Genomic DNA, 22,979 nt, shown 5'->3' on the forward strand with positions numbered 1-22,979 from the left:
TCTGTATGTGCCAGTCCTGGGACTTGAACTCAGGGCCTGAGCAATGTCTCTGAGCTTTTTTTCCTCAAGGGAACACTCTACCATTTGAGTTATAGGTTTCTCTCTCTTTCTCTTTAATTTAGTGGTTAATTGGAGATAAGAATCTCATGACTTCTGCCTAGGCTGGTAGTTGGGTGAAAAAAAGTAGGGAGACTAGGACCCATGTAGATGTAGAAAGCATAGCTAGGCTGTGCGTGCTTGCGCTCTCGCGCTCTCTCTTTCTCTCTCTCTCTCTCTTTCTCTCTCTCTCTTTCTCTCTCTCTCTCTCTCTCTCTTTCTTTCTTAAATTTATTGTCAAAGTGATGTACAGAGGGTGTGCTTTCTTTAATATGCTGAGTAAATGTAGTTGTAGACTAGATTGTAAGAAAGTTTTACTTGGTTCTTTTTTTTTTTTTTGCCAGTCCTGGGCTTGAGCTCAGGGCCTGAGCTCTGTCCTTGGACTTTCTCAAGGCTAGAGCTCTACCACTTGAGCCTCAGCACCACTTCCGGCTTTTTTCTATGTATGTGGTACCGAGGAATCGAACCCGGGTCCTCGTGCATGCTAGGCAAGCACTCTACCACTAGGCCAAACTCCCGGCCCCTACTTGGTTCTTTTAACTTTATTAAATCAGTATGAAACCAGATACTGGTGGTTCATGCCTGTAATCCTACTACTCAGAGAGCTGAGGTCTGAGGATCGCTTTTGAAGCCAGCCCCGGCAAGAAGTATGTGAAAGTCTTATCTCCGATAAACTACTCAGCAGAAGCCAAAAGTGGCTCTGTGGCTCAAGTGGTAGAGTGCTAGCCTTGAGCCAAAGAAGTTCAGGGACAGGGCCCAGCCCTAAGTTCAAGACTTAGGACCAGGAAAAAAAAAATAGTATGAGAATGAAGATCAATTGATAGGAGGCCTTAACCTCTCAGTGTGAAAAAGAAAATTTTCTTAGATGCAGTTTCCTGCTGCCCTTTCTCCTACCTTCTCTCCTTTAAGTGTTTTGGAGGCAGGGTCTTACAGTTAGCTTAGGTTGCTTTGAAATTTGGCTCTGCTGCCTAGACTTGGAGCCTTAAAATTTCCCTTTTCTCTGTTGGTTCTATGGTTTGAACTTAGCCCTGGTGCTTCCTTAGTTTGATCTGCTGATGCTCTACCAGTTGAAACATACCTCCAGCCAGACTTTTTGCTGGTTAGTTTGGACTTTTATAGGCTGCTGTGTGTGTGTGTGTGTGTCTGTGTCTCTGTCTGTCTGTGTCTGTCTACACACACACATGAACCATTTGGTCCTGGTCCTAGGGTCTCTGACACTGTCCCTGAGTTTCTTTCTTTCTTCATTCTTTTTTTTTTTTGGTCAGTCCTGGGCTAGAGCTCAGGGACTGAGCACTGTCCTTGGAATTTCTCAAGAGCTCAACACTTGAGCCTCAGCACCTCTTCTGGCTTTTTTCTGTATATTTGGTACCGAGGAATCGAACCCAGGTCTTAATGCTTAGCAAGCACTCTACCACTAGGCCAAACCCCCAGCCCTGTCCCTGAGTTTCTTTTGTTCAAGGCTAACATTCTACCACTTGAGCCATGGCATCACTTCTGGCCTTTTCTTATGTGGTACTAAGGACCCAGGGCTTTATTCATGCTAGACACTCTTCCCAGCTTTGAGTTCTAATTTTTTTTTTTTGCATGTGCGGGACCTTGAACACAGGGCCTGAGCACTGTCCTTGGGCTTTCTCAAGGCCAGAGTTCTACCACTTGAGCCACAGTACCAGTTTCAGCTTTTTCTATGTATGTGGTACCGAGGAGTCAAACCCGGGTCTTCGTGCATGCCAGGCAATCATTCTACCAGTAGGCCAAACTTCCAGCCCTGTCCTTGGACACTTTTTGCTCAGGGCTAGCACCCTGCCGCTTGAACCACAGCACCCTTTCCAGCTTTTTCTGAGTATGTGGTACTGAGGACTCAAACCAAGTCTTTGTGCATGCTAGGTGAGCACTCTACCTCTATTTTGACCTTCATACCAATTGCCTTTTGTGATCATTTACTTCTCCCCTCCCCCAAAGTTTCTTTTCCTTTGTTGGCTATCACTCTTTGCTTGTGGTATGGTGAAGCGGAGGTGTGAAAATAAAGGAAGTAGAATTGAGAGAGGGGGGTGGGGAGGGAGAGAGGGAGAGAAACACTGTGACATGAGAAGTTACCACATACTAGCTAGTTTTGGTTTATAAGAAGGAAATGACAGGGAGAGGGAAACTAGAGGGAGGAGGGAAGGGGAGGGTTTTTTGTTTTTGTTTTTTTTTTTAATGGGTCAAGGGGCTTGAACTGGGCTTGGATGCTATGCTGTTCCTGAGCTCTTCAGCTCCAGGCTACCACCCTACCCCTGGGCCAAGCCTCACTTCTCATTTTCTAGGGGTTAATTGGAGATAAGAGTCTCAGGGACTTTAGTGCCTGGGCTAGCTTTAAACCTTGATCCTCAGATCTCAGCCTGAAGGATTACAGGCATGAGCCACTGCAGGGAGATTTGGTTTTGCAACAAGAGTCTTTGTTGTATTAACATCTTCTACAATCCTGGAAATGTAGATGTAACAAGGATAGGAACCTTCACTTATCATAATCTGATTATTTTCTTTTAATTAAACATTTTATTTTATTATTTTTTGTTGTTTGTCAGGCTTGAACTCTGGGTTCGGGCACTGTCCCTGAGCTCTTCAGCTCAAGGCTAGCGCTCTACCACTTGAACTACAATGCCACTTCCAGTTTTCTGGTGGTTAATTGAAGATAAGAGTCTCACGGACTTTTGTGATCTGGTTGGCTTTGAACCATGATGCTCAGATCTTAGCCTCTGGAGTAACTAGGAATACAGACATGAGCCACCAGTTCCTGGCATAATTAGACATTTTATATTTAACTGATTTTGTTATTTTTCCCCAAACCAGTATGTATGAATAGAATTATCAGTTATTTAAATGTTATTTCCTGTATCTTTGCTGTTTTAGGCAAAAGAAGTTAGAGAAAGTGATGGAAGAAGAAGGCCTAAAAGACGAAGAGGTAATTAATATTGGCAATTATATTTTTCTGACCAGAGCGAAAGGTTGTAGCACTAAGTTAACATTGGGGTCCAAGGATTTGGGGTCATAGAAGAACTTGAGGGATAGCATACTTCTGAATTTATTGACACTGAGGGAAAAGCTAATTATTGAGTATCTAGGTGAGGAATACTTGTCTAGGCATGGTTAGTAATTAGATATAGAATTCCAAGAAAAGGAAAGGATGAAATCAGCTGGGTGTAAGTGGCCCATGCCTGTAATTCTAGCCGCTACTTGGGAGGTAGAGTTTAGGAGGATCCTGATTTGAGGCAAAACATTTATGAGACTCTTACCCCTCAACCAGTACCTGGGTTTGTCACTGCTCACTAGAAATCTTAGAATAGTGGGCTGCAGAAGTAGAGTAGCAGGGAGGTGGCATGTGCCTGTCATCACAGCTGTATGGAAGCATAAAAAGAATGGTGATCCAATCTAGAACAAGCATAATAGCGAGACCTCACCTCAAAGGTAACTAAGATAAAAAGTGAAAGGAGGTTTGGCTTGGAGGGTAGACTGCCTGTTGAGCACATTCAAGGCCTACATTCAAACCCTAGTGTGGTTAAAGAAAGAAAAGATAGCTAGGCACTGGTGGCTCACATCTGTAATCCTAGCTATTTAAGAGATGAGTTCTGGGGGAAATTGGTTCAGAGCCAGCCCAGGCAGGAAAGTCTCTCTTCAGTTGACTACCAGAAAGCCAGCAATAGAGCTGTGGCTCAAATGGTAAAGTGCTAACTTTGAGCACAAAAGTTCAGACATAGTACCAAGGCCCTGAGTTTAAGTCCCAGGATTGGCAAAAGAGGTGGAGGGATGGGGGGGAGGGAGAAAAGGAGAGGGGAAGGAAGAAAGGGAGAGGAAGAAGGAAAGGGGGAAGAGGAGAAAAAAGGCGAAATTATTGATAGCAAACTATTATTACTTGTGCTGGTCCTGATGCTTGAACTCGGTTTGGTCACTGTCCCTTATCTTTTTTGTTCAAGGCTAGCATTCTACCACTTGAGTCACAGCTCCTCTTCTAGTTTTTTGGTAGTTAATTGGTGATAAGTGTCACAGACTTTCCTGACTCAGTCTTCTGAGTAGGATTATAGGTATGAGCTATTAGGGTCCAGTCAAATTAAAATATTTATATATTTATATGTGTATGTATGTTTTTTTTCCAGTCCTGAGGCTTGAAGTCAGGACCTGGGCACTGTTCCCTGAGCTTCTTTTGCTCAAGGCCAGCACTCCACTACTTGTGCCACTTCCAGCTTTTTCTGTGTATGTGGTACTGAGGAATTGAACCAAGCTTTATGCATGCTAGGCAAGCACTCTCCCACTAAGTCACATTCCCAGCCCCCAAATTGAAATTTAGGAGAGCAAAGTAAGCATAGCAGATTTTTAGAGCTCACTGAAAAGTGTTCATGGAAATAAGACATGAACATGGAAATAGAGTACTTATCTCAAATCAACCCTCTGTCCACTGTCCTCAGATGTGATGGGAGAAAACAGTTTAGAATGGAGTATCATCCAGGAGCCTGTGGCTCAAGCCTGTAATCCTAGCTACTCAGGAGGCTGAGATCTGAGAATCGTAGTTCAAAGCTAGTCCGGGCAGGAAAGTCCCTTATCTCCAGTTAACCAACAGAAAACCAGAAATGGCATTGTGGTGCAAGTGGTAGAGCAATAGCCTTGAGCTGAAGAGCTCAGGGACAGTGCCCAGGCCCAGAGTTCAAGCCCCACAACTGACCAAAAAAAAAAAAAGAACTGGGTGCAGTAGCTCATGCCTGCCGTCCTAGCTACTCAGGAGGCTGAGGTCTGGGGATTTCAGTTCAAAGCCAGTACCAGCACTAAAGACCATGAGCACCACCAGAAGTGGTGCTGTGGCTCAAGGGATAGGGTGGTAGCCTTGAGCTGAAGAACTCGGGGACTGTGCCTAGGCCCAGATTTCAAACCCCATGACCAACACCCCCCCCCAAAAAAAAATGGATTATCTCCACATTGAGAGTGTGACTCAAGTGGTACAAATGCCTGCCTAACAATTGTGAGGATTTTAGTTCAAACCCCAGTCCTGCCAAATATGCAAGTAACTAAATAGTGCTGGGAATGCCTTTAGAAATAATGAATCACAGACCCAGGACTCTGGCAGTACTATCCAATACATTTAGAAATTAGCAACAAGTTCTAGTATCCTGTCAAAGTCTAGAAGGAAATGCAAATAATGCTTTTTTGCAGTATAAAAAGATTTTTAAAAAATACTGTTTTTTGTTTTTTTTTTGCCAGTCCTAGGCTTGAGCTCAGGGCCTGAGCACTGTCCTTGGGCTTTCCTCAAGGCTGGAGCTCTACCCTGAGCCACAGCACCACTTCCAGCTTTTTTTCTGTGTATGTGGTACCAAGGAATTGAACCCGGGTCTTCATGCATGCCAGGCAAGCACTCTACCACTAGGCCAAACTCCCAGCCCCTGATTTTTTTTTTTTTTTTAACCTAGTTGACTAGAAATCAAGGGGCCGCTTAAAGTAGAACCGTCAGGTTTTCAGAGGAAGTGGTCATTGCTCCTAGTATCTCAAGACCCAGGGAGGGAAAAGGGATTTCTTGAGGCCAGAGGCTATCTTATATAAGATTGTGCCTTGTCTAGTGCAGCCCTGCTTTCTAGCTGGATAAGACAGAGGTGATTTTGTTGTAGTTTCAGAGTTTCAACTTGTCTTTCCTTCCCTTTATTTAATATTAGAAGCGACTGAGGAGATCAGCACATGCTCGAAAGGAAACAGAGTTTCTTCGTTTGAAGAGAACACGACTTGGATTAGAAGATTTTGAATCCTTAAAAGTCATAGGGAGAGGAGCATTTGGTGAGGTAAAAAGCACACCTATATGTCAAGTACAAAATACCACAGAATTTAAGAATTTCTAAAATAACCTGAGCTCATGATTGCTCTCTGACTGAACTATACTCTAGCCTTTGCCCCAGGTATTCTGGGCTCGATCACAACAACAGTCTGTTGGGAAAGGGGGCCAGTCCATGTGAGGTCATTTTTGTTCATTGGAAAACACCCCAAGTATACAAGCGACTGCTACAGTAGTTACATTATCTTTGTATGGAAGGAACACCAATTGCATTATTAGAAACCCCTTCCCAGGGACTTTTGAGTAATATATGGAAGCTACAGTTTTTCAGAATCCCTGCTGGGAGTTTGGCCTAGTGGTAGAGTGTTTGTCTAGCATGCAAAAAGACCTGGGCTTGATTCCTCGATACCACATACATAGAAAAGGCCGGAAGTGGTGCTGTGGCTCAAATGGTAGAGCTCTAGTCTTGAGAAAGCCCAAGCACAGTGCCCAGGCCCTGAGCTCAAGCCCAGGACTGGCAAAACAACTACAACAACAACAAAAACATTTCCTGTTCAAAGAAGAATGCTCACAGGACTTGATTAGAAAAGATAGGGAGGATGATGCTGGAAAAAGTACACATACTATCTCAGGACAAAAGGGGAGGGTGAACTTGTCAACAAAGTTCCTTTGGCTTATAGAATACGAATCACTTTTCTTAATAGATTATCTTTTTTGTTGTTGTTCCATTCCCGTGGATTAAATGTGCCTGGGTGCAGTCCTTGAGGGTTTTTTTTTGTTTGTTTGTTTTTGTTTTTTTGCCAGTCCTGGGCTTGGGCTCAGGGCCTGAGCACTGTCCCTGGACTTTTCTCAAGACTAGGGCTCTACCACTTGAACCACAGCATCCCTTCTGGACTTTTCTGTTTATGTGGCACTGAGGAATTGAACTTAGGGCTTCAGGCATGCTAGGCAAGCACTCAACCACTAAGCCACATTCCCAGCCCCACTGTGAACTTCTGACTTGGCAGTTCTTTTCTGTCTTCAGGTGCGGCTTGTTCAGAAGAAAGATACAGGGCATGTGTATGCAATGAAAATCCTTCGTAAAGCAGACATGCTCGAAAAAGAGCAGGTAATGAACAGCACACGCTGAAGTGCTGTAAGTCAGCTCAACGTAGGAGCTGCTAGAACTGTTCTTTAACTTGATCAAATGTGTATTGTGTTAGTTTTCTTAAGCTCTGTCACATATAGCTTTATATATAATACTACATTTTCCCTTTACAAAGAGGTAGTTACATACTTACAAGTACGAATGATGCCTATGGTTATGTACAGGTTGAAGCCTATTAGAGAAACAGTTGCTATGAGTCTCCTTGTTGATTCTGAGGTGTCTTTCTCATAAAAACCTCTTCACAGTCATACTGTGTTTGTACACACACACACACACACACACACACACACACACACACACACACACACACCCTTGGAATTGAAAACTAGGAATTAGAATTTGGTATTTATAACGCAAAATGTGTCTCAATAGGCTTCATTCTATGTAGCTAAACCCAAGCTGAATCTTCGGGATTGCTCGTCATTACTTGACAGATCAACCTCCCAACCTCTTTCTTTCTTCCTTTCTTTTTTTCTTTCTTTTTTTCTTTCTTTTTTTCTTTCTTTCTTTCTTCTTTCTTTCTTTCTTTCTTTCTTTCTTTCTTTCTTTCTTTCTTTCTTTCTTTCTTTCTTTCTTTCTTTCTTTCTTTCTTTCTTTCTTTTTTGGCGATCATGGGACAGCCTGGGTGCTGTCCCTGAGCTCTTCAGCTCAAGGCTACTGCCCTACCCCTTGAGCCACAGTGCCAATTCTCAACCTCCCAATTTCTGAATGGATTTGGAAAACAGTGTAAATGGCTGAGTAATGCAGATTCTCCTTTAATGCTTAAGAACACTTGGAGATTTGGGATGTAGTTTGCTTATCATGAAGTCAACTTAGTCCTTACTGAGTGTTTGCCCTAGCATTGTTTGAAGTTTTGGATTACATCCTTAACTTCCTCTCCATCCCTACAAAACAAAACAATATACACATAACACTTTATGAAACCTATACCCTATCTGTGTGCTGTATAAGTACTTTTATGCAAATCAAGTAAGATTGAAATATTGTACAGTTTCATTTTTGAAAAGTCTGAACTCAGACTTGCTATAAATCTGGTTTAATTTAGCTGGTTTGCAGTGGGTCCTAAATGCAGATGTCCTGTAAACTATCCATAGTGACAGCGCAAAGAGCAGGACTTGTGACAGGAAAATACCCTATGGGGCCCAAAGGTAAGGATGAAGATTAGCCCATATCCAGGCCTGTCTACTACCTTGGGATATAAACCCATGGAGTCTTTTGCCTTCATTTAAGTGCCATCTGAACATTTGAAAGTTTTTTTCTCTTTAATTTTTATGTTTCCCTTGAATTTTAGTGGTGAGTTAACGCATGCTCAGTCAGTAAATCAGATACTATAGTTTAAACTAACATTAACCATACCCACTTTTGAGATTTATGTCAGGGTGGTATATAGGGCACCAAAAGTGCCACTTTTTTTTTGTTTGTGTGTGGGGATCATAGGGCTCGAACTCTGCTCCTGAGCGCTGTCCCTAAGCTCTTCAGCTCAAGGTTATCTCCCTATCCCTTGAGCCATAGCCTCATTTCCTGCTTTCCAGTGATTAATTGGAGAGAAGAGTCTCACTGTCTTTAGTGCCTGGCTGCTTTGAACCATGATCCTCAGATCTCAGCCTCCTGAGTAGCTAGGATTACAAATGTGAGCCACCTCGCCCAGCTTGAAAAGTGCCACTTTTATGTCAAGGAAAACATCAAGTTACATTTTGATTTTTCAACACCTTTGTATTTTACAAGTTTTACTTTTTTGGGGGGGACGGGGGGCTCATGGGGCTTGAACTCTGCCCTACCCTTGAGCCATAGCCCCATGTCCTGTTTTTGAGTGAAGATAAGAGTCTTGGGGCTTTGCATTGCCCGGGCTGGCTTTGAACCATGATCCTCAGATCTCAGCTTCCTGAGTAGGATTACAGGCGTGAGCCACCACGCCTGGCTCTCAAGTTTTACTTTTATAACATATATATATATATATATATATATATATAAATAAAATCATTTTAACTAAATGGGCTAGGAGTTTGGCCTGATAGTAAGAGTGCTTGCCTAGCATGCATGAAGACCTTGGTTTGATTCCTCGGTACCACATACATAGAAAAAGCTGGAAATGATGTTGTGGCTCAAGTGGTATTGCTCTAGCCTTGGAAAGCCCAAAGACAGTGCTCAGATCCTGAATTCAAGCCCTCGCACTGAAAAAAAAAAAAAAAAGAACACACCATTTTAAACAAGGCTCAAACTTGTATCAGTAGTACTCAGAAGAAAACCATAATATGAAGTACAAGTTAGTATCTTCAGAAATACTGATTTCACATAGCATGTGCCAGATACCCAGCATGGTGACAGATGATCCAAGTATTATCGGTAAAAATATTTATCAAAATATTTATCAAAAATATCAAATATTTATTATCATTCAGAATCAATTTCCATGGGCAGGGAATGTGACTTAGTGGTAGAGTGCTTGCCTAGCATGAATGAAGCCCTGGGTTGGAGTCCTCAGTACCACATAAACAAAAACTAGAAGTGGCTTAAGTGGTTGATTGCTAGCTTTGAGCAAAAGAAGTTCAAGGTTCAAGTCCCAGGACTGAAGAACGACAGCAACAAAAAATCAGTTTCCAAAATTTTTTTGAAATAAAAGACATATGTATTAAAATTAGCATTTGAAGTATAATGATTTAATTGTTAAGTTGAGGGGCTCAGTTCCCTAGGTTTGATCGCATCCAGGGCCAGTTAGTAAGTCTCTGCCATAGATCCTCCCTGGTCAGACATGCGGAAGAAGCTTGTTTAATGTTAGGAAAAAGTTAAGATGTTTACAGTACAGATTCATGATCATATTGAGTAATGCTGTCAGACGTTTTGGTTATTATATTTTTAAAAAGTACATTTGATGCTGGAAGTTTGGCCTAGCAGTACAGTGCTTGTCTAGCATGCACAAAGACCTGGATTCCATTCCTCATTACCGCATACAGAGAAAAGTCAAATAGTGCTGTGGCTCAAGTGGTAGAGCATTAGCCTTGAGGAAAGCCCAAGTACAGTGCTCAGGCCCTGAGCTCAAGCCCCAGGAAAGACCAAAAAAAAGGTACATTTGATATTCTGAAGCAATTCTACCAAACCTCTTAAAACCTAGTCTCTTTAGCTTGATAGTTCAGTAGAAGTATAGGGCTGGAGAGGTCATCGATTGGTATGTTAGTGCACATAGTTTACTGTGTGCCTAGCAGTGAGGTAACTGCTGTGATGTCATAGCATTCTAACATTGTCCTCCAGGTTGAGCCTCTGAGATGTCCTTGCAGGCTAAGGATTGGGCTCAGTGGTGGAGCACTTGCCAAGCAGGCACGAGCCCAGGGCTTCATCCCCTAGTACTGTCATCAGCAACAACACAGGCACACACACTCACACACCTCTGGCCTTGACAACATTGTAGACACAAGGTAGATGTTACTTGTAGTGTTACTTTGGGCGCTTAAGAAAATTGTTAGAATAAAAATGATTCAGAAGAGTGGTAATTTTAACTTATCACTTGTTTAATTTAAATCCTTGTTATAGTTTCAGTTTGCTTTAAACCCATTCATCACTCAATTTTTCATCGTGGAATACTTTCCAAGTGTTAGTTGAGGTAGTAGGTGTGCCTGAGCTGATCTTGTGCATCATCACAAATCCTCAAACAGACTTTAAATTGTTTAAACAATATACAGTGTATCAAGCAGAGCAACGTTTGTCATTAATCAAATGCATATACCTCCAGGTTGGCCACATTCGTGCGGAGCGTGACATTCTAGTGGAGGCAGACAGTTTGTGGGTTGTGAAAATGTTCTATAGTTTTCAGGATAAGCTAAACCTCTACCTAATCATGGAGTTCCTGCCTGGAGGTAATTACTTAACAATGAAAGGTCATTTTTCCTTTTTCTTCTGTGGTCTATCTCATACCAACAATTAACCTTTACTTCTGCTTTTCATTGTGTTTACAAAATTGCTTTTCTGTATTTTGTTTTGTTTTGTTTTGTTTTTAGGTCTATAAAGGAGGTCAATAACCTGTCTTGTGCTAGGTGGTTTTCTGTAATCTTTGTAACCTTTTCATGCTCATTGTTTCAGATGGACATTGTTTTTTCTTTTTCCTTTTAAAATGTGCAGGAACAAACTAGGGAGCTTGTTCACTTTCCTGTTACTGAGAATTTTGTATAGTAGATACTCTACCTCAGTGCTGGGAGCGGTGGCTCAGGCCTGTAATCCTAGCTACTCAGGAGGCTGAGATCTGAGGATGGAGGTTCAAAGTCAGGCTGGGCACTGAAGTCTGTGAGACTCTTACCTCCAGTTAACCACCAGAAAACCAGAATGGGTACGGTGGCTCAAGGGGTAGGGCAGTAGTCTTGAGCTAAGAGCTCAGGGACAGGGCTCAGGCCCAGAGTTCAAGTCCCATGACTGACCCCCCCCCCAAAAAAAAAATAGACACACAAGTGACAAATGTGACAAAATAACACTCCTTGCTCCAACATTTTAGTTTCTCTTTCTATAGTTCATTAATAAGAAGTGACATTCTTATTATCTGTTAGTATCAAGAATCAGTTCCAAAGCCGGGCAGGGTAGCGCATGCCTGTAATCCTAGCTACTCAGGAAGCTGAGATCTGAGGATCATGCTTCAAAGCCAGCCTGGGCACTAAAGACTGTGAGCCTCTTTGTCTCCAATTAACCACTAGAAAAAGACCAGAAGTGGCAATGGCGCTGTGGCTCAAGGGGTAGGGCAGTAGCCTTGAACTGAAGAGCTCAGGGACAGCACCCAGGCCCAGAGTTTAAGCCCCACAACTGACCAAAAAAAAAAAATTCCATTTCTGAGAGTTCAAGTTTTACATTCCTTAGCAGGAACATCTCCTGAGTGGCTCCAAAGTTAATTCAGGACAGAACACACCATCATGCTACAAACAGTCTGTTTCCTAGATAGCTGATGGGCTGTAAGCAAATAGATGGTAGTGAAAGAAGACAGCTTTTTTTTTTTTCCTGTTAGGTTCTTAGCAAAACAAGTACAATTGTGATATGCCAGTCTTGTGATGACCCTTAGTTTAGATCCAGTGTCTTCAGCAATTTTTATTTATTTCTGTTTATCCTGGAGCTTGAACTGGTCCTGGGCATGGTCCCTGAGATTTTATGCTCAAGGCTAGTGCTTTACCACATGAGCCACAACTCCAGCTCCAGTTTTTGTTTTGTTTTGTTTTATTTTTTTGTTGGTTGGGGACTTGGGCGCTGTCCCTGAGCTATGCCCTAACCCTTGAGCACAGCGCCACTTCTCATTTCTAGTGGTTAATTGGAGATAAAAGTGTCACAGACATTAGTGCTGGGGCTGGCTTTTGAACTGTGATCCTCAGATCTCAGCCTCCTGAGTAGCTAGGATTATAGGTGTGAGCCACCGTGCCTGACTAGATGCTATTTCTTTCTTTCCCTTTTTTTTTTTGGCCAGTCCTGGGGCTTGAACTCAGGGCCTGAACACTGTCCTTGGACCTTTCTCAAGGCTGGAGCCCTACCACTTGAACCACAGCACCACTTCCAGCTTTTTTTTTCTATGTATGTGATACCGAGGAATTGAACCCGGGCCTTTGTGCATGCTAGGCAGGCACTCTACCACTAAGCCAAACTCCCCTGCCCTAGATGCTATTTCTTAAACAGGAGCAAGAGCTGCCACAGCCACCTGCTCCTCAGCATGGGTCTTAGCTCTCTCCTGTACCATCTTTGTTGCTTCTCATGTTCCCTTGACCCTGCTTTTCGTACTTGATGCAGCTGACCTGCAGAGCCAAAGACCAGCTGGCCTGAGCTTCTCATCATCTGTGCTGCCTAGCACAGGTGAGGCCACTGGCTGCCTTTCCTGGGCTGTGAGTGAAGGCCACACAGTGGCCTTAGGTTGCTTGTTGCCTTGCCCCTGATGCCTCCGCAGTGCTTGCTGCCAGGCTGATGTGGACTCACAGTTTTCAAATCTTTGCTAAGAAGAGCATTTGCATATGCTTAATTTTTGCCTATAGGAAGAATATCCACTGTTACTCAAAAATATAAAAATGTTTGAATGAAGTTCTTAAAGCAGTGTGATGCTTTGTTAAAATTAGAGGCTTTCTTTTTCTGTTTTCTAACAAAAATGGTTTTATGCGAGGTTTGAACTGAAGCTTTCTATTTTTCTTAATTTTAAACTACTTATATGTATTTTCTCTGCTTTTGTCTGTTTTAGAATCTGAATCTTTTTTTTGATATATTGTTGATATTAAGTAGAAATAGTGCAGAAAACTAAAGAAGTTATCATTTAACTGCTAAAGAAGGTTTTAAAAGGTAATAAAGGGTACTCTCATATATGCAAATACCTATAGTAAGGTGTTGGGCAAACCTCTTCTCATGCCGAAAGGTACATTTGAGTCAGCATTGTGCCAGGCAGTTGTTAGCCATCCACCAGAGACATCTGCTGCCTCTGTTCATCAGTGCTTTGCTGAAATGTGGTCTGGCTTTGAACCTTCACCTGCAGATCCCAGCCTCCTAAGTAGCTAGGATTATAGACATGAGCCATTAGTGCCTAGCTTGGCATTAAAGTTTTTATAATAGTAACAGTTTAACCAGTGTGGAAGTGCCATTTACTTCCGGGTATATTGAAGTTTGCAGATAAAGTAAAAAAGTAAAATAGGTGTTTTCCCTCCTAGTCCCCAAAATTATCATAAGCAAATATACTTACAGAGAAATTAAACAGGGGAGAAGTTACCCCTTTTTCTTAAGAGTAAAATGGAAATCAAAACACATTGGTTAGCATCACTCAGCTTAATCATAAATTTTTTTTTTCCTTTATGGCTGTGATTGTTTTACTCTTTAAGTATTAGAATTATTACTTGCCATTTTCCCTCATAGTAGCAGTCGGTCTCTGAAACACAGCAAAGTTCTGATTAGTTGTCTTAGGGTGACATATAGAAAAGACATGCCTGCATTGTGGAACTTAACTTGTATTTGTGTGTGTGTGTGTGTGTGTGTGTGTATGTGTGTGTGTGTGTGTGTGTGTGTGTGTGTGTGTGGTGTGTGCTTGTGTGCGTGTGTATGTATGTGTGTGTGTGTGTATGCATGGACGGTGGTGGCTTTGTATCTTTTTGCTCTCAGGAGACATGATGACCTTGTTGATGAAAAAGGATACTCTGACCGAAGAGGAGACTCAGTTTTATATAGCAGAAACAGTATTAGCCATAGACTCTATTCACCAACTTGGATTCATCCACAGAGACATCAAACCAGACAACCTTCTCTTGGACAGTAAGGTAAGGGACGATTAGAATTGTGAATACTGTGTTTGCTGACCAAAGCAGCCTTACTGTAAGACCTGACCTACACACTGTGACAGTGACATGGGGGAGGGGTGTGTGTAAAGAATATATTTCTATTTTTTTTTTTTTTTTTTTTTGCCAGTCCTGGGCTTGAGCTCAGGGCCTGAACACTGTCCTTGGACTTTCTCAAGGCTAGAGCTCTACCACTTGAGCCTCAGCACCACTTCTGGCTTTTGTCTATGTATGTGGTACGGAGGAATCGAACCCGGGTCTTTATGCATGCTAGGCAAGCACTTTAACCACTAGGCCAAACTCCCGGCCCTACTTCTATTTTTATTTATTTTTTTTTGTGGGTCATGGGGCTTGAATTTGGCATGGTTGCTGTCCCTGAGCTCTTCAGCTCAAGCCTACCACAGTACCCTTGAGCCAAGCCTCACTTCCATTTTCTAGAGGTTAACTGGAGGTAAGACTCTCAGGTCCTTTTGTTCCAGGGCTGGCTTTGAACCTTGATCCTCAGATCTCAGCCTTTCGATTAGCTAGGATTATAGGCGTGAGCCACCGTGCCCAGCTGGTTTTCTTTCTTTTATACAGGTAAGTTTGCCGTCACTTCTTGTCTCTGAAGGCTTATGATTCTGTAACCTGATTGAGCCCCCCCCTCTCTTTTTTTCTTGGCAGTCCTGGGAGGAATTGAACCCAGGGCTTTCATGCATATGAGGCAAACATCCTACCACTATGCCACATTCCTGTCCCTCTTTTTTTTTTTTTTTTTTTTTGGTGGTGTTTCAACACATGGTCTGGGCATCGTCCCTGAGTTTTTGTGTTCAAGGCTAGTATTCTACCACTTTTGAGCTCTATAGAAGTAAAGGGGCCAGGGGCCGGGAGTGTAGCCTAGTGGTAGAGTGCTTAACTAGCATGCATGAGGCCATTTTTGATTCCTTTGTACCACAGACACAGAAAAGGCTGTAGTGGTGCTGTGGCTCAAGTGGTAGAGCTCTAGCTTTGAGAAAGCCCAAGGATAATGTTCAGGTCCTGAGTTCAAGCCCCGGGACTGGCAAAAAATAATAATAATAATAATAGAAAGTAGTAAAGTTTTCTTTAGACAGTTGAGTGTTCAATTGTTAATTTTATTTTTGGTGCTGGATCTTGTGTTATTAAGCCATATCTCCAGCCTTCAACTATATTTATATTTAAAAGTGTACATCTATGGGGCCGGGAATTTGGCCTAGTGGTAGAGCGCTTGCCTAGCATGCATGAAGACCCGGGTTCGATTCTTTGGTACCACATACTTAGAAAAAGCCATAATTGGTGCTGAGGCTCAACTGGTAAAGCTCTAGCCTTGAGAAAAATCCAAGGACAGTGCTCAGGCCCTGAGCTTAAGCCCAGGACTGGGAGGGTGGGGGGGGGGAGTGGACATCTGGCCAGGCAGAGTGGCACACATCCTGTAATCCCAGAACTCTGGGTGCTGAGGAAGGAGAGTTATAAATTCCAGGCCAACATGAGCTACACAGGTCTTGCTCACAACAAACAAATGAAAAAAAAAAAAAGTAGCCTCTCCTGGTGGCTCATACCTGTATTCCTAGCTACTCAGGATCCTGAGATTGGAGGATTGAGGTTCAAAGCCAGCCCAGGCACTAAAGAACAAGAGACACTTATCTTCAATTAATCACTAGAAAACGGGAAGTAGGGCTGTGGCTCAGGGGTGGGGTAGTAGCCTTGAGCTGAAGAGCTCAGGGACTAGAGTTCAAGCCCCATGACCCCCACAAAAAAAATTGGACAAGCAAGAAAAAAGTGAAAATCATTTTGTTAGTATAGTAGGAGTGTTCTTTAAAAAATTTATTATATGTATTCCACATTAGTAAAGGGGGGCAAAGCCGTGTGCTATGGCTATAAAGATGTAATGGATACTGGGAGTGAAAAGCTAATATTATGCCTTATACCCAAGAATGGTCATCACTTATCTTTACCTGTCATTTTTTTCCTGCAGGGCCATGTGAAACTTTCTGACTTTGGCCTTTGCACAGGTCTAAAAAAAGCACATAGAACAGAATTTTATAGGAATCTGAATCACAGCCTCCCCAGTGATTTCAGTAAGTGCTACTGATGTGTGTGGATGTTGGGGCGGGGGCCGGGGGTGGGGGCATTGTTTGTTCCTTAAGGATGTAGAAGAGATGTTTTCTGGCAGCTAAACCATTGGAACAGAGAGGAAATTCTCACAACATGAGTTCCTAGAAGAAAAAAAATACTTTTTCCATGTTTGCCTGTGAGACAAGATGTGTCGGCTCAGATGTGCTAATGCAGGTGTAACGAAGAGCTTTGTTGAGAACTTTACTGGGCATGGCTATGTGTTAGACAAGCAGAATAGTAGAGGACAGTCCTGGGACCTAGGTTTATCTAGTGCTTCTTCCTTCCTTCCTTCCTTTCTTTTTGGCAGGGCGGGGGCTAGGGGGAGGGAAGGGGAATGGATTCAGTCATGGGGTTTGAACTCTGGGCCTGAATGCTGTCCCTGACCTCTTTAGCTCAAGGCTAGTGCCTCTACCACTTGAGCCACAGTGCCACCTCTGGTTTTTTTTTCTGGTGGTTAATTGGAGATAAGAGTCTCATGGACTTGCCTTGAACCATGATTCTCAGAGCTCAGCCTCCTGAGTAGCTGGTGTGAGCCACTGGCGCCTAGCTTCTAGTCCTTCTTTCTTTCTTTTTTTTTTTTTTTTTGCCAGTCCTGGGCTTGAGCTCAGGGCTTGAGCACTGTCCTTGGACTTTCTCAAGGCTAGAGCTGTACCACTTGAGCCTCAGCACCACTTCTGGCTCTTTTCTATGTTTGTGGTACCAAGGAATCAAACCCAGGTCTTCGTGCATGCTAGGCAAGCACTCTACCACTAGGCCAAACTCCTGGCCTTCTAGTGCTTCTTTCTGAGATGATGGAAGGATATTAATCATTACAAGGGCTAACTTCGACTTGAGCCCAGTTGAATTATTGAAGACTTTAATAAGATTACAGGTCACCATATAAGCCTGTCAAATAATGTATCCTAATTCAGAGGTCCAGTTGTTACTCTTAGAAGTTTGATGGTAGTCTGGAGAAGCTGAAGTTCCCTGGGATTCTGCTGAGCTTCTGTGTCCCCTCCGGCTGCCTAATCTGTGTGAAAAGCTCCTCCCCACTTCTCTGTGTGGCTTATAGTTGATGCAGTAGTGCCTGGTTTGGTCTTAAAGACTTCTGGAATATGCCAGGAAAGCAAGATCTAGCATCTCCTGGGACTTGTACAGAGCCTTCCGAAGTTGTGAACTTTGACTAGAATTTTTCTGCCTTAGCTTTCCAGAACATGAATTCTAAAAGGAAAGCAGAAACATGGAAAAGAAACAGACGTCAGCTGGTAAGTTATATATGTGGCTTCTAAAACACTACACTCCAGGTATGAATAAGTTTTTAAATGCACAACATTTTCATTTGATGATAAATGTTGCAGCACAGCCCTTGCCTTGCAGGACTTTCATTAGGTTGTTGGTACCTTTTGAAAGAAGGTAGGTAATTCTAGGCTTTCTGATTGTGACATAGGAAAAAAAAAAAACTTAGTTCTTTTAATGACTAAATTTTATTGATGTAATTAAATTGGTATCAAAATAATTTCTCTGTAATTGTGATAGTTTCAGTGAATGACATTATTTTGATCTTTTAAGGCTTATGACCTCTCTTTTATGTTGCTTTCAAGATGAAGCTAAATATACATCTCTGCCTTGACCCTTCTCCTGGGATCATTATATGTTTCTGTAACGCCATTATATAGTTTCATAATTGCAATTAAGTGTCATTTTGAAAACTTTTTGAAAATAAGAATAAACATTTTGCCCCCATGGTGTGATTAAGGTTCTCACATCCTTATTCTATTCACAGTAGAACTAAGAAATTAAAAATTATGCTCATCTTCATATTACCTGGTTTTGCAATTTGAAGAAAACAAAGCCTTAATTTTCCAGGTGTTAACTAGCCATGTTCCTTTAACCTTATTTATTTGTTTGTTTATTTTTTTTCTTTTTCTTTTTTGCCAGGCCTGGGCTTGAGCTCAGGGCCTGAGCACTGTCCTTGGACTTTCTCAAGGCTAGAGCTCTACCACTTGAGCCTCAGCACCACTTCCAGCTTTTTTTCTATGTATGTGGTACCGAGGAATTGAACCCGGGTCTTCATGCATGCTAGGCAAGCACTTTAACCACTAGGCCAAACTCCTGGCCTGTTTGTTTATTTTTTGTGGGTCATGGGGCTTGAACTCTGGGCCTGGGCGTTGTTCCTAAGTTCTTCAGCTCAAGGCTACCACACTACCCCTTGAGCTATAGCCCTACTTCCCAATTTCTAGAAGCTAATTGGAGATAAGAGTTTCTAGTTCTTTAGTGCTGGGCTGACTTTGACTGCTTCCTCAGATCTCAGCCTACTGAGTAGCTAGGATTATAGGTGTGAATTTATAATAATAGTAATAATATAATAATAATAATGTAATCTGGCTCCTTTGAGCTTTGTAAGCAGTCCCACTCAGCTAGTACCAAGCTGAAGAAGGACACTGGTTAATGCTTAGCACAAATGTAATAGTCTAAGTTGAGCATAATATGTACTGCTTACCCAGCCTAATACTTTCCATCCTCGCTGAAAAAAGTAGAGCTTTAGCTTCATACCTTGGCTACTTAAATCATATTGTAATATTCTAACTTGTGGTATGGCCCTGGGTTAACCTTAGGCCTGATGGGTAGTAAATATGAGTCAGCTCAGAGTTCCTGAATAGAAGAGGTCATGCATACAGATTCCATCTAGGTATCATACGAATCTATGTCAGATTCATTCATTCATCCATCCATCCATCCATCCATCCATCCATCCATCCATCTATCCATCTATCCATCTATCTATCTATCTATGCCAGTCCTAGGGCTTGAATTCAGGGCCTGGACACTATTCTTGGGCTTTCTCCAGGTTAGCCCTCTACCTTTGAGCCACAGTGCCACTTCTCACTTTTTCCGTGTATGTGATATCAAGGAATCAAACCCAGGGCTTCGTGCGTGCTAGGGAAGCAGACTACCACTGGACCATTCTCCCGGCTCCCAGTTTTATTCTTAGGATAGAACTTACAGACATGACAAAGTAGAGACTGAAGTTGCTTTATTTACCCTAAAACTGAAGTTAAGTCCTAAAGTTTGAACACGTGGTTGAAATGGCTGTCTGATAGAGTGCTTCTAGATTTCTGTGATAGCGCTCCTTGGCACCATAAATGCTCAGACAACAAAAGAAGAAAAAGGCACAGATTTAAGAAGTTGGAGTTGGCAGGTACCCTAATGTAGATAATGCGCACAGGTTTGAGAAGGGGAGGCTCTTAGATTGGACAGGCTCCATGTGGCACGAATTGGACTGGGAGTGTGATAAGCTGCACTTCCAAAGTGGTATGTATGGTTTTTATAATCTTTGATAAAGCAAAATAAGATTTAATATTTACTGTTGCTAGAAAAACGTCTCTAAAGTAAAGGGTATCTCTAGTTTCTTATTAATAACATAATGAAAATACTTGTGCTCTTAGATAGGGCCAATTCTTGTTTTAGACTTCCAAGATTAAAAATTGTCAGGACATTTATATCATTTAATATTTGTAATATTAAAAAAATTGTATGAACTGGGTGCACGCCTATAATCCTAGCTATTCAAGAGGCTGGGATCTGAGGATCATGGTTCAAAGCCAGCCTGGGTAAGAAATACTGGGAGACTCTTATCGCCAATAAACCACCAAAAAGATGAAAGTGGTGCTGTGGCTCAAGTGGTAGAGTACTGGTCTTGAGCAAAAAGCTCAGGCACAGCACCCAGGCCTGGAATTCAAGCCCCAGGACAGACAAAAGTAAATAAATAACACGAGTAGCTGCATGGAAAAACTGGATTCTGTATTTTACAGTGTTTATAAAAGTAAATTGAACATGAGAAATAAAATGAAAAAACTTTTAGATAAAAATATAAGGCAGGCAGGCTTTCTTTCTTTTTGTTTTTTGACAAAAATCAGTACAAATCATCAAGGAAAGTTTTGATATATTTTACTAATCTAAAGGGGAAAAAAAATCCCTGCATATCAAAAGAAATAAATGAGAAAGAGTAGGCCGAAGGTACTGAGAGGTGCAAGTCTGCTGCTAGGCATGAGCTCTGAGGACCCCAGGCGGGCCCAGTAGGATGGAGAAGGGCTCATCCCTTCAGACAGCCCCATCCTGGAATGGAGGGTTTTGCTACATGTGTGACAGCATGGACCAGTTTAGAAAAAACATTCACGGGAAAGTCTGCACAAAAATGACATTACAGTCTCATTTAGACAGTTGTGAGGCAAAGTGGAACTTCTTTTGAAAAGCAGGGTTTTTGATGAACACCAGTGCAGCATGCTGGTGGGGGCTGAGGTCTGATGCTGCTGGTATTTGGCTCGTCAGTTAAACTCATGGGTATTCATTTCATTGTTAGGCCACATGATTGATCATGCATATGCTTGTAATTTGATACTTTTGGTATGTGGCAAGTATTTCACATGCAAAACCATCAGAATAGTAAGTCTCAGACCAGATGTTGGCACAATTAATAAGGATAATAAGCACTTTGAATTCATAAAGAATTCCTACGAAACAATTGAGAATAAAGAACACAACTAAAAAAAATTAGTGAGCAAAGAAACTGAAAAAGAATAAGAGAAATGAAAATTGAATACATCTCATTTAAAAAATCAAACCCCAAGTGAGGGTGAGTTGAGGACTCCAGGCTTAGCCTCCTTGGGCTAATTTCCATAAGCAGCAGCACTGTGGCAGTAGGTTGGGAGGTATCTCGGAGCCTCCTGACCTGAGCACAGCATTGTGCACTAGTACGACACATTTAAAGTGTCATATGACACATCATAAGTTTCTCTGGTGCGCAGCCACATTCTCGCCCAGGGCACGGTGTTTTCTGGGTGCTATCATACTGAGATGTTTGAAGCAACATGATGTCCATTGAGGAGAATAAGTGTGATTTATTTGTACAACACAGAAAAAATATGCCAGAGAAATGTGTGAACAGGTGCAACAGGAGTAAACCTCAAAGCCATAATGTTGAAGAAAAAAAGCAAGTTTTAACATTAAATACAATGCAATGTAATTTGAAGAAGCCCTTTATGTAGAAATGCTTTATGAGCATTTCTCACAAAGACAACACTGCAGCTTTCAGCTTTCAGGAAGGACGTTAAAGTAGTTTTATGTCTTTTAAAAAAGACAAATGGACAGGCGCTGGAGGCTTAGGCCTGATAGCCTATCTACTCAGGAGTCTGAGATCTGAAGACCACAGTGAAAAGCCAGCACAGGCAGAAAAGCTGTGAGTTGTGTATCTCCAGTTACTCACCAAAAAATCAAAAGTGGGACAGTGGTTCAAGTGGTAGAACATCGGCTTCGAGCACTGAAGTTCAGGGACAGTGCCCAAGCCCGGCACCAAAAAAAATCACACAAATGATTGAGATAAATGACAGATGATTCACCTCTAATATGGTTCATGTATATTACATTGTCCATGGTTTTCTTTTTGTATATTTGTAGTATTTCATAATAAATACTTAAAAAGACAACACAGCTGTAATTTTTTTACTTTAAAGGTTAAGTAATCTTTAAATCTCTCAGGCTAGAGCCTTTTACTTGGGAAATCCTTGAATGTTAAACACTTTGGCAAACTTTGAGTATAGTTGCAGTATTTTTAAACTTGGTATATTAGAGTAGAATACAGTTATTTAGAAAATATTCCTCTAGGCCAGGAGTTTGGCTAGTGGTAGAATGCTTGCTTAGCATACACGAAGACCCGGGTTTGATTCCTCGGTACCACATACATAGAAAAGAAAAGCCGGAAGTGGTGCTGAGGCCCAAGTGGTAGAGCTTAGCCTTGAGAAAGTCCAAGGACAGTGCTCAGGCCCTGAGCTCAAGCCCGGGACTGGCAAAAAAAAAAAAAGGAAAATAAAATATTTCTCTAATAGTTTATACAGAAATGATTGTATAAAATAGACATTTATAAACCATTGTATAAAGTATTGGCATTTAGAAACATTTGACATACAGGATATAGCTTTAACTTTTGATACTAAGGCTTCCTTTATGATTTTCTTGAATTAAAGAAGAGGCAGGAAGGCTGAGAGCATGGCCTAGTGGTAGAGAGTGCTTGCCTAGCATGCATGAAGCCCTGGGTTCTAGTCCTTGGTACCACATACACAAAAAAAGTCAGAAGTGGTGCTGTGGTTCATGTAGTAGATAGAGCTCTGGCTTTGAGAAAGCCCCAAAACAGGGCCTAGTGAGTTCGAACCCCAAGACTGGCAAAAAAAAAAAAGGAGGAGGAGGAGGAGGAGGAAAGAAAGAAAGAAAAAAAAAGGATAATGAAAGAACAGAACTGCCATGCCTAGTTTTGAGGCCTTGGACAATTTCATTTTGGATGTAAGGTTTCTCTGCAAGTGTTGCTTAGTAGGGTCTTCCTTATATTCATTCTTGTCACGATGAACTCGCATATTAAGCAGCACAGAGTCTGATACTTAATGGGAGCTCTATAAAGTAGGGCAGTTGCTGATGGGATGTAGGTATCTTTAGGAAGGGTCTTTGACTTTATTGTTCATTGTGGCGCGGGCCCTCACAAATCCAGCTTACATCCAGCTACTGGGTGACTGTTCTATATTTGGAGGTAGCTTCTGGTGGTATTGTGGCC

The 22,979-nt window shown here is 42.0% G+C and overlaps 1 protein-coding gene across 5 annotated transcripts in view; it reads left to right on the forward strand.

The window, feature by feature from the left end:
- Positions 1-22,979, forward strand: part of Stk38 (serine/threonine kinase 38) — a 37,841-nt gene that overhangs the window by 8,682 nt on the left and 6,180 nt on the right. For all 5 annotated transcript variants that reach the window (XM_090355788.1, XM_090355785.1, XM_090355789.1 and 2 more), the window contains exons 3-9: positions 2,986-3,037; positions 5,769-5,891; positions 6,906-6,989; positions 10,753-10,876; positions 14,118-14,272; positions 16,263-16,365; positions 17,585-17,646. In XM_090355788.1, the coding sequence (XP_090211914.1) occupies positions 2,986-3,037; positions 5,769-5,891; positions 6,906-6,989; positions 10,753-10,876; positions 14,118-14,272; positions 16,263-16,365; positions 17,585-17,646 (703 nt within the window). The remainder of the gene's footprint in view (positions 1-2,985; positions 3,038-5,768; positions 5,892-6,905; positions 6,990-10,752; positions 10,877-14,117; positions 14,273-16,262; positions 16,366-17,584; positions 17,647-22,979) is intronic.

This window comes from Megascapheus bottae, chromosome 22 (assembly GCF_031878675.1).
Source record: "Megascapheus bottae isolate mThoBot1 chromosome 22, mThoBot2.hap1, whole genome shotgun sequence".
Lineage (NCBI taxonomy): Eukaryota > Metazoa > Chordata > Mammalia > Rodentia > Geomyidae > Megascapheus > Megascapheus bottae.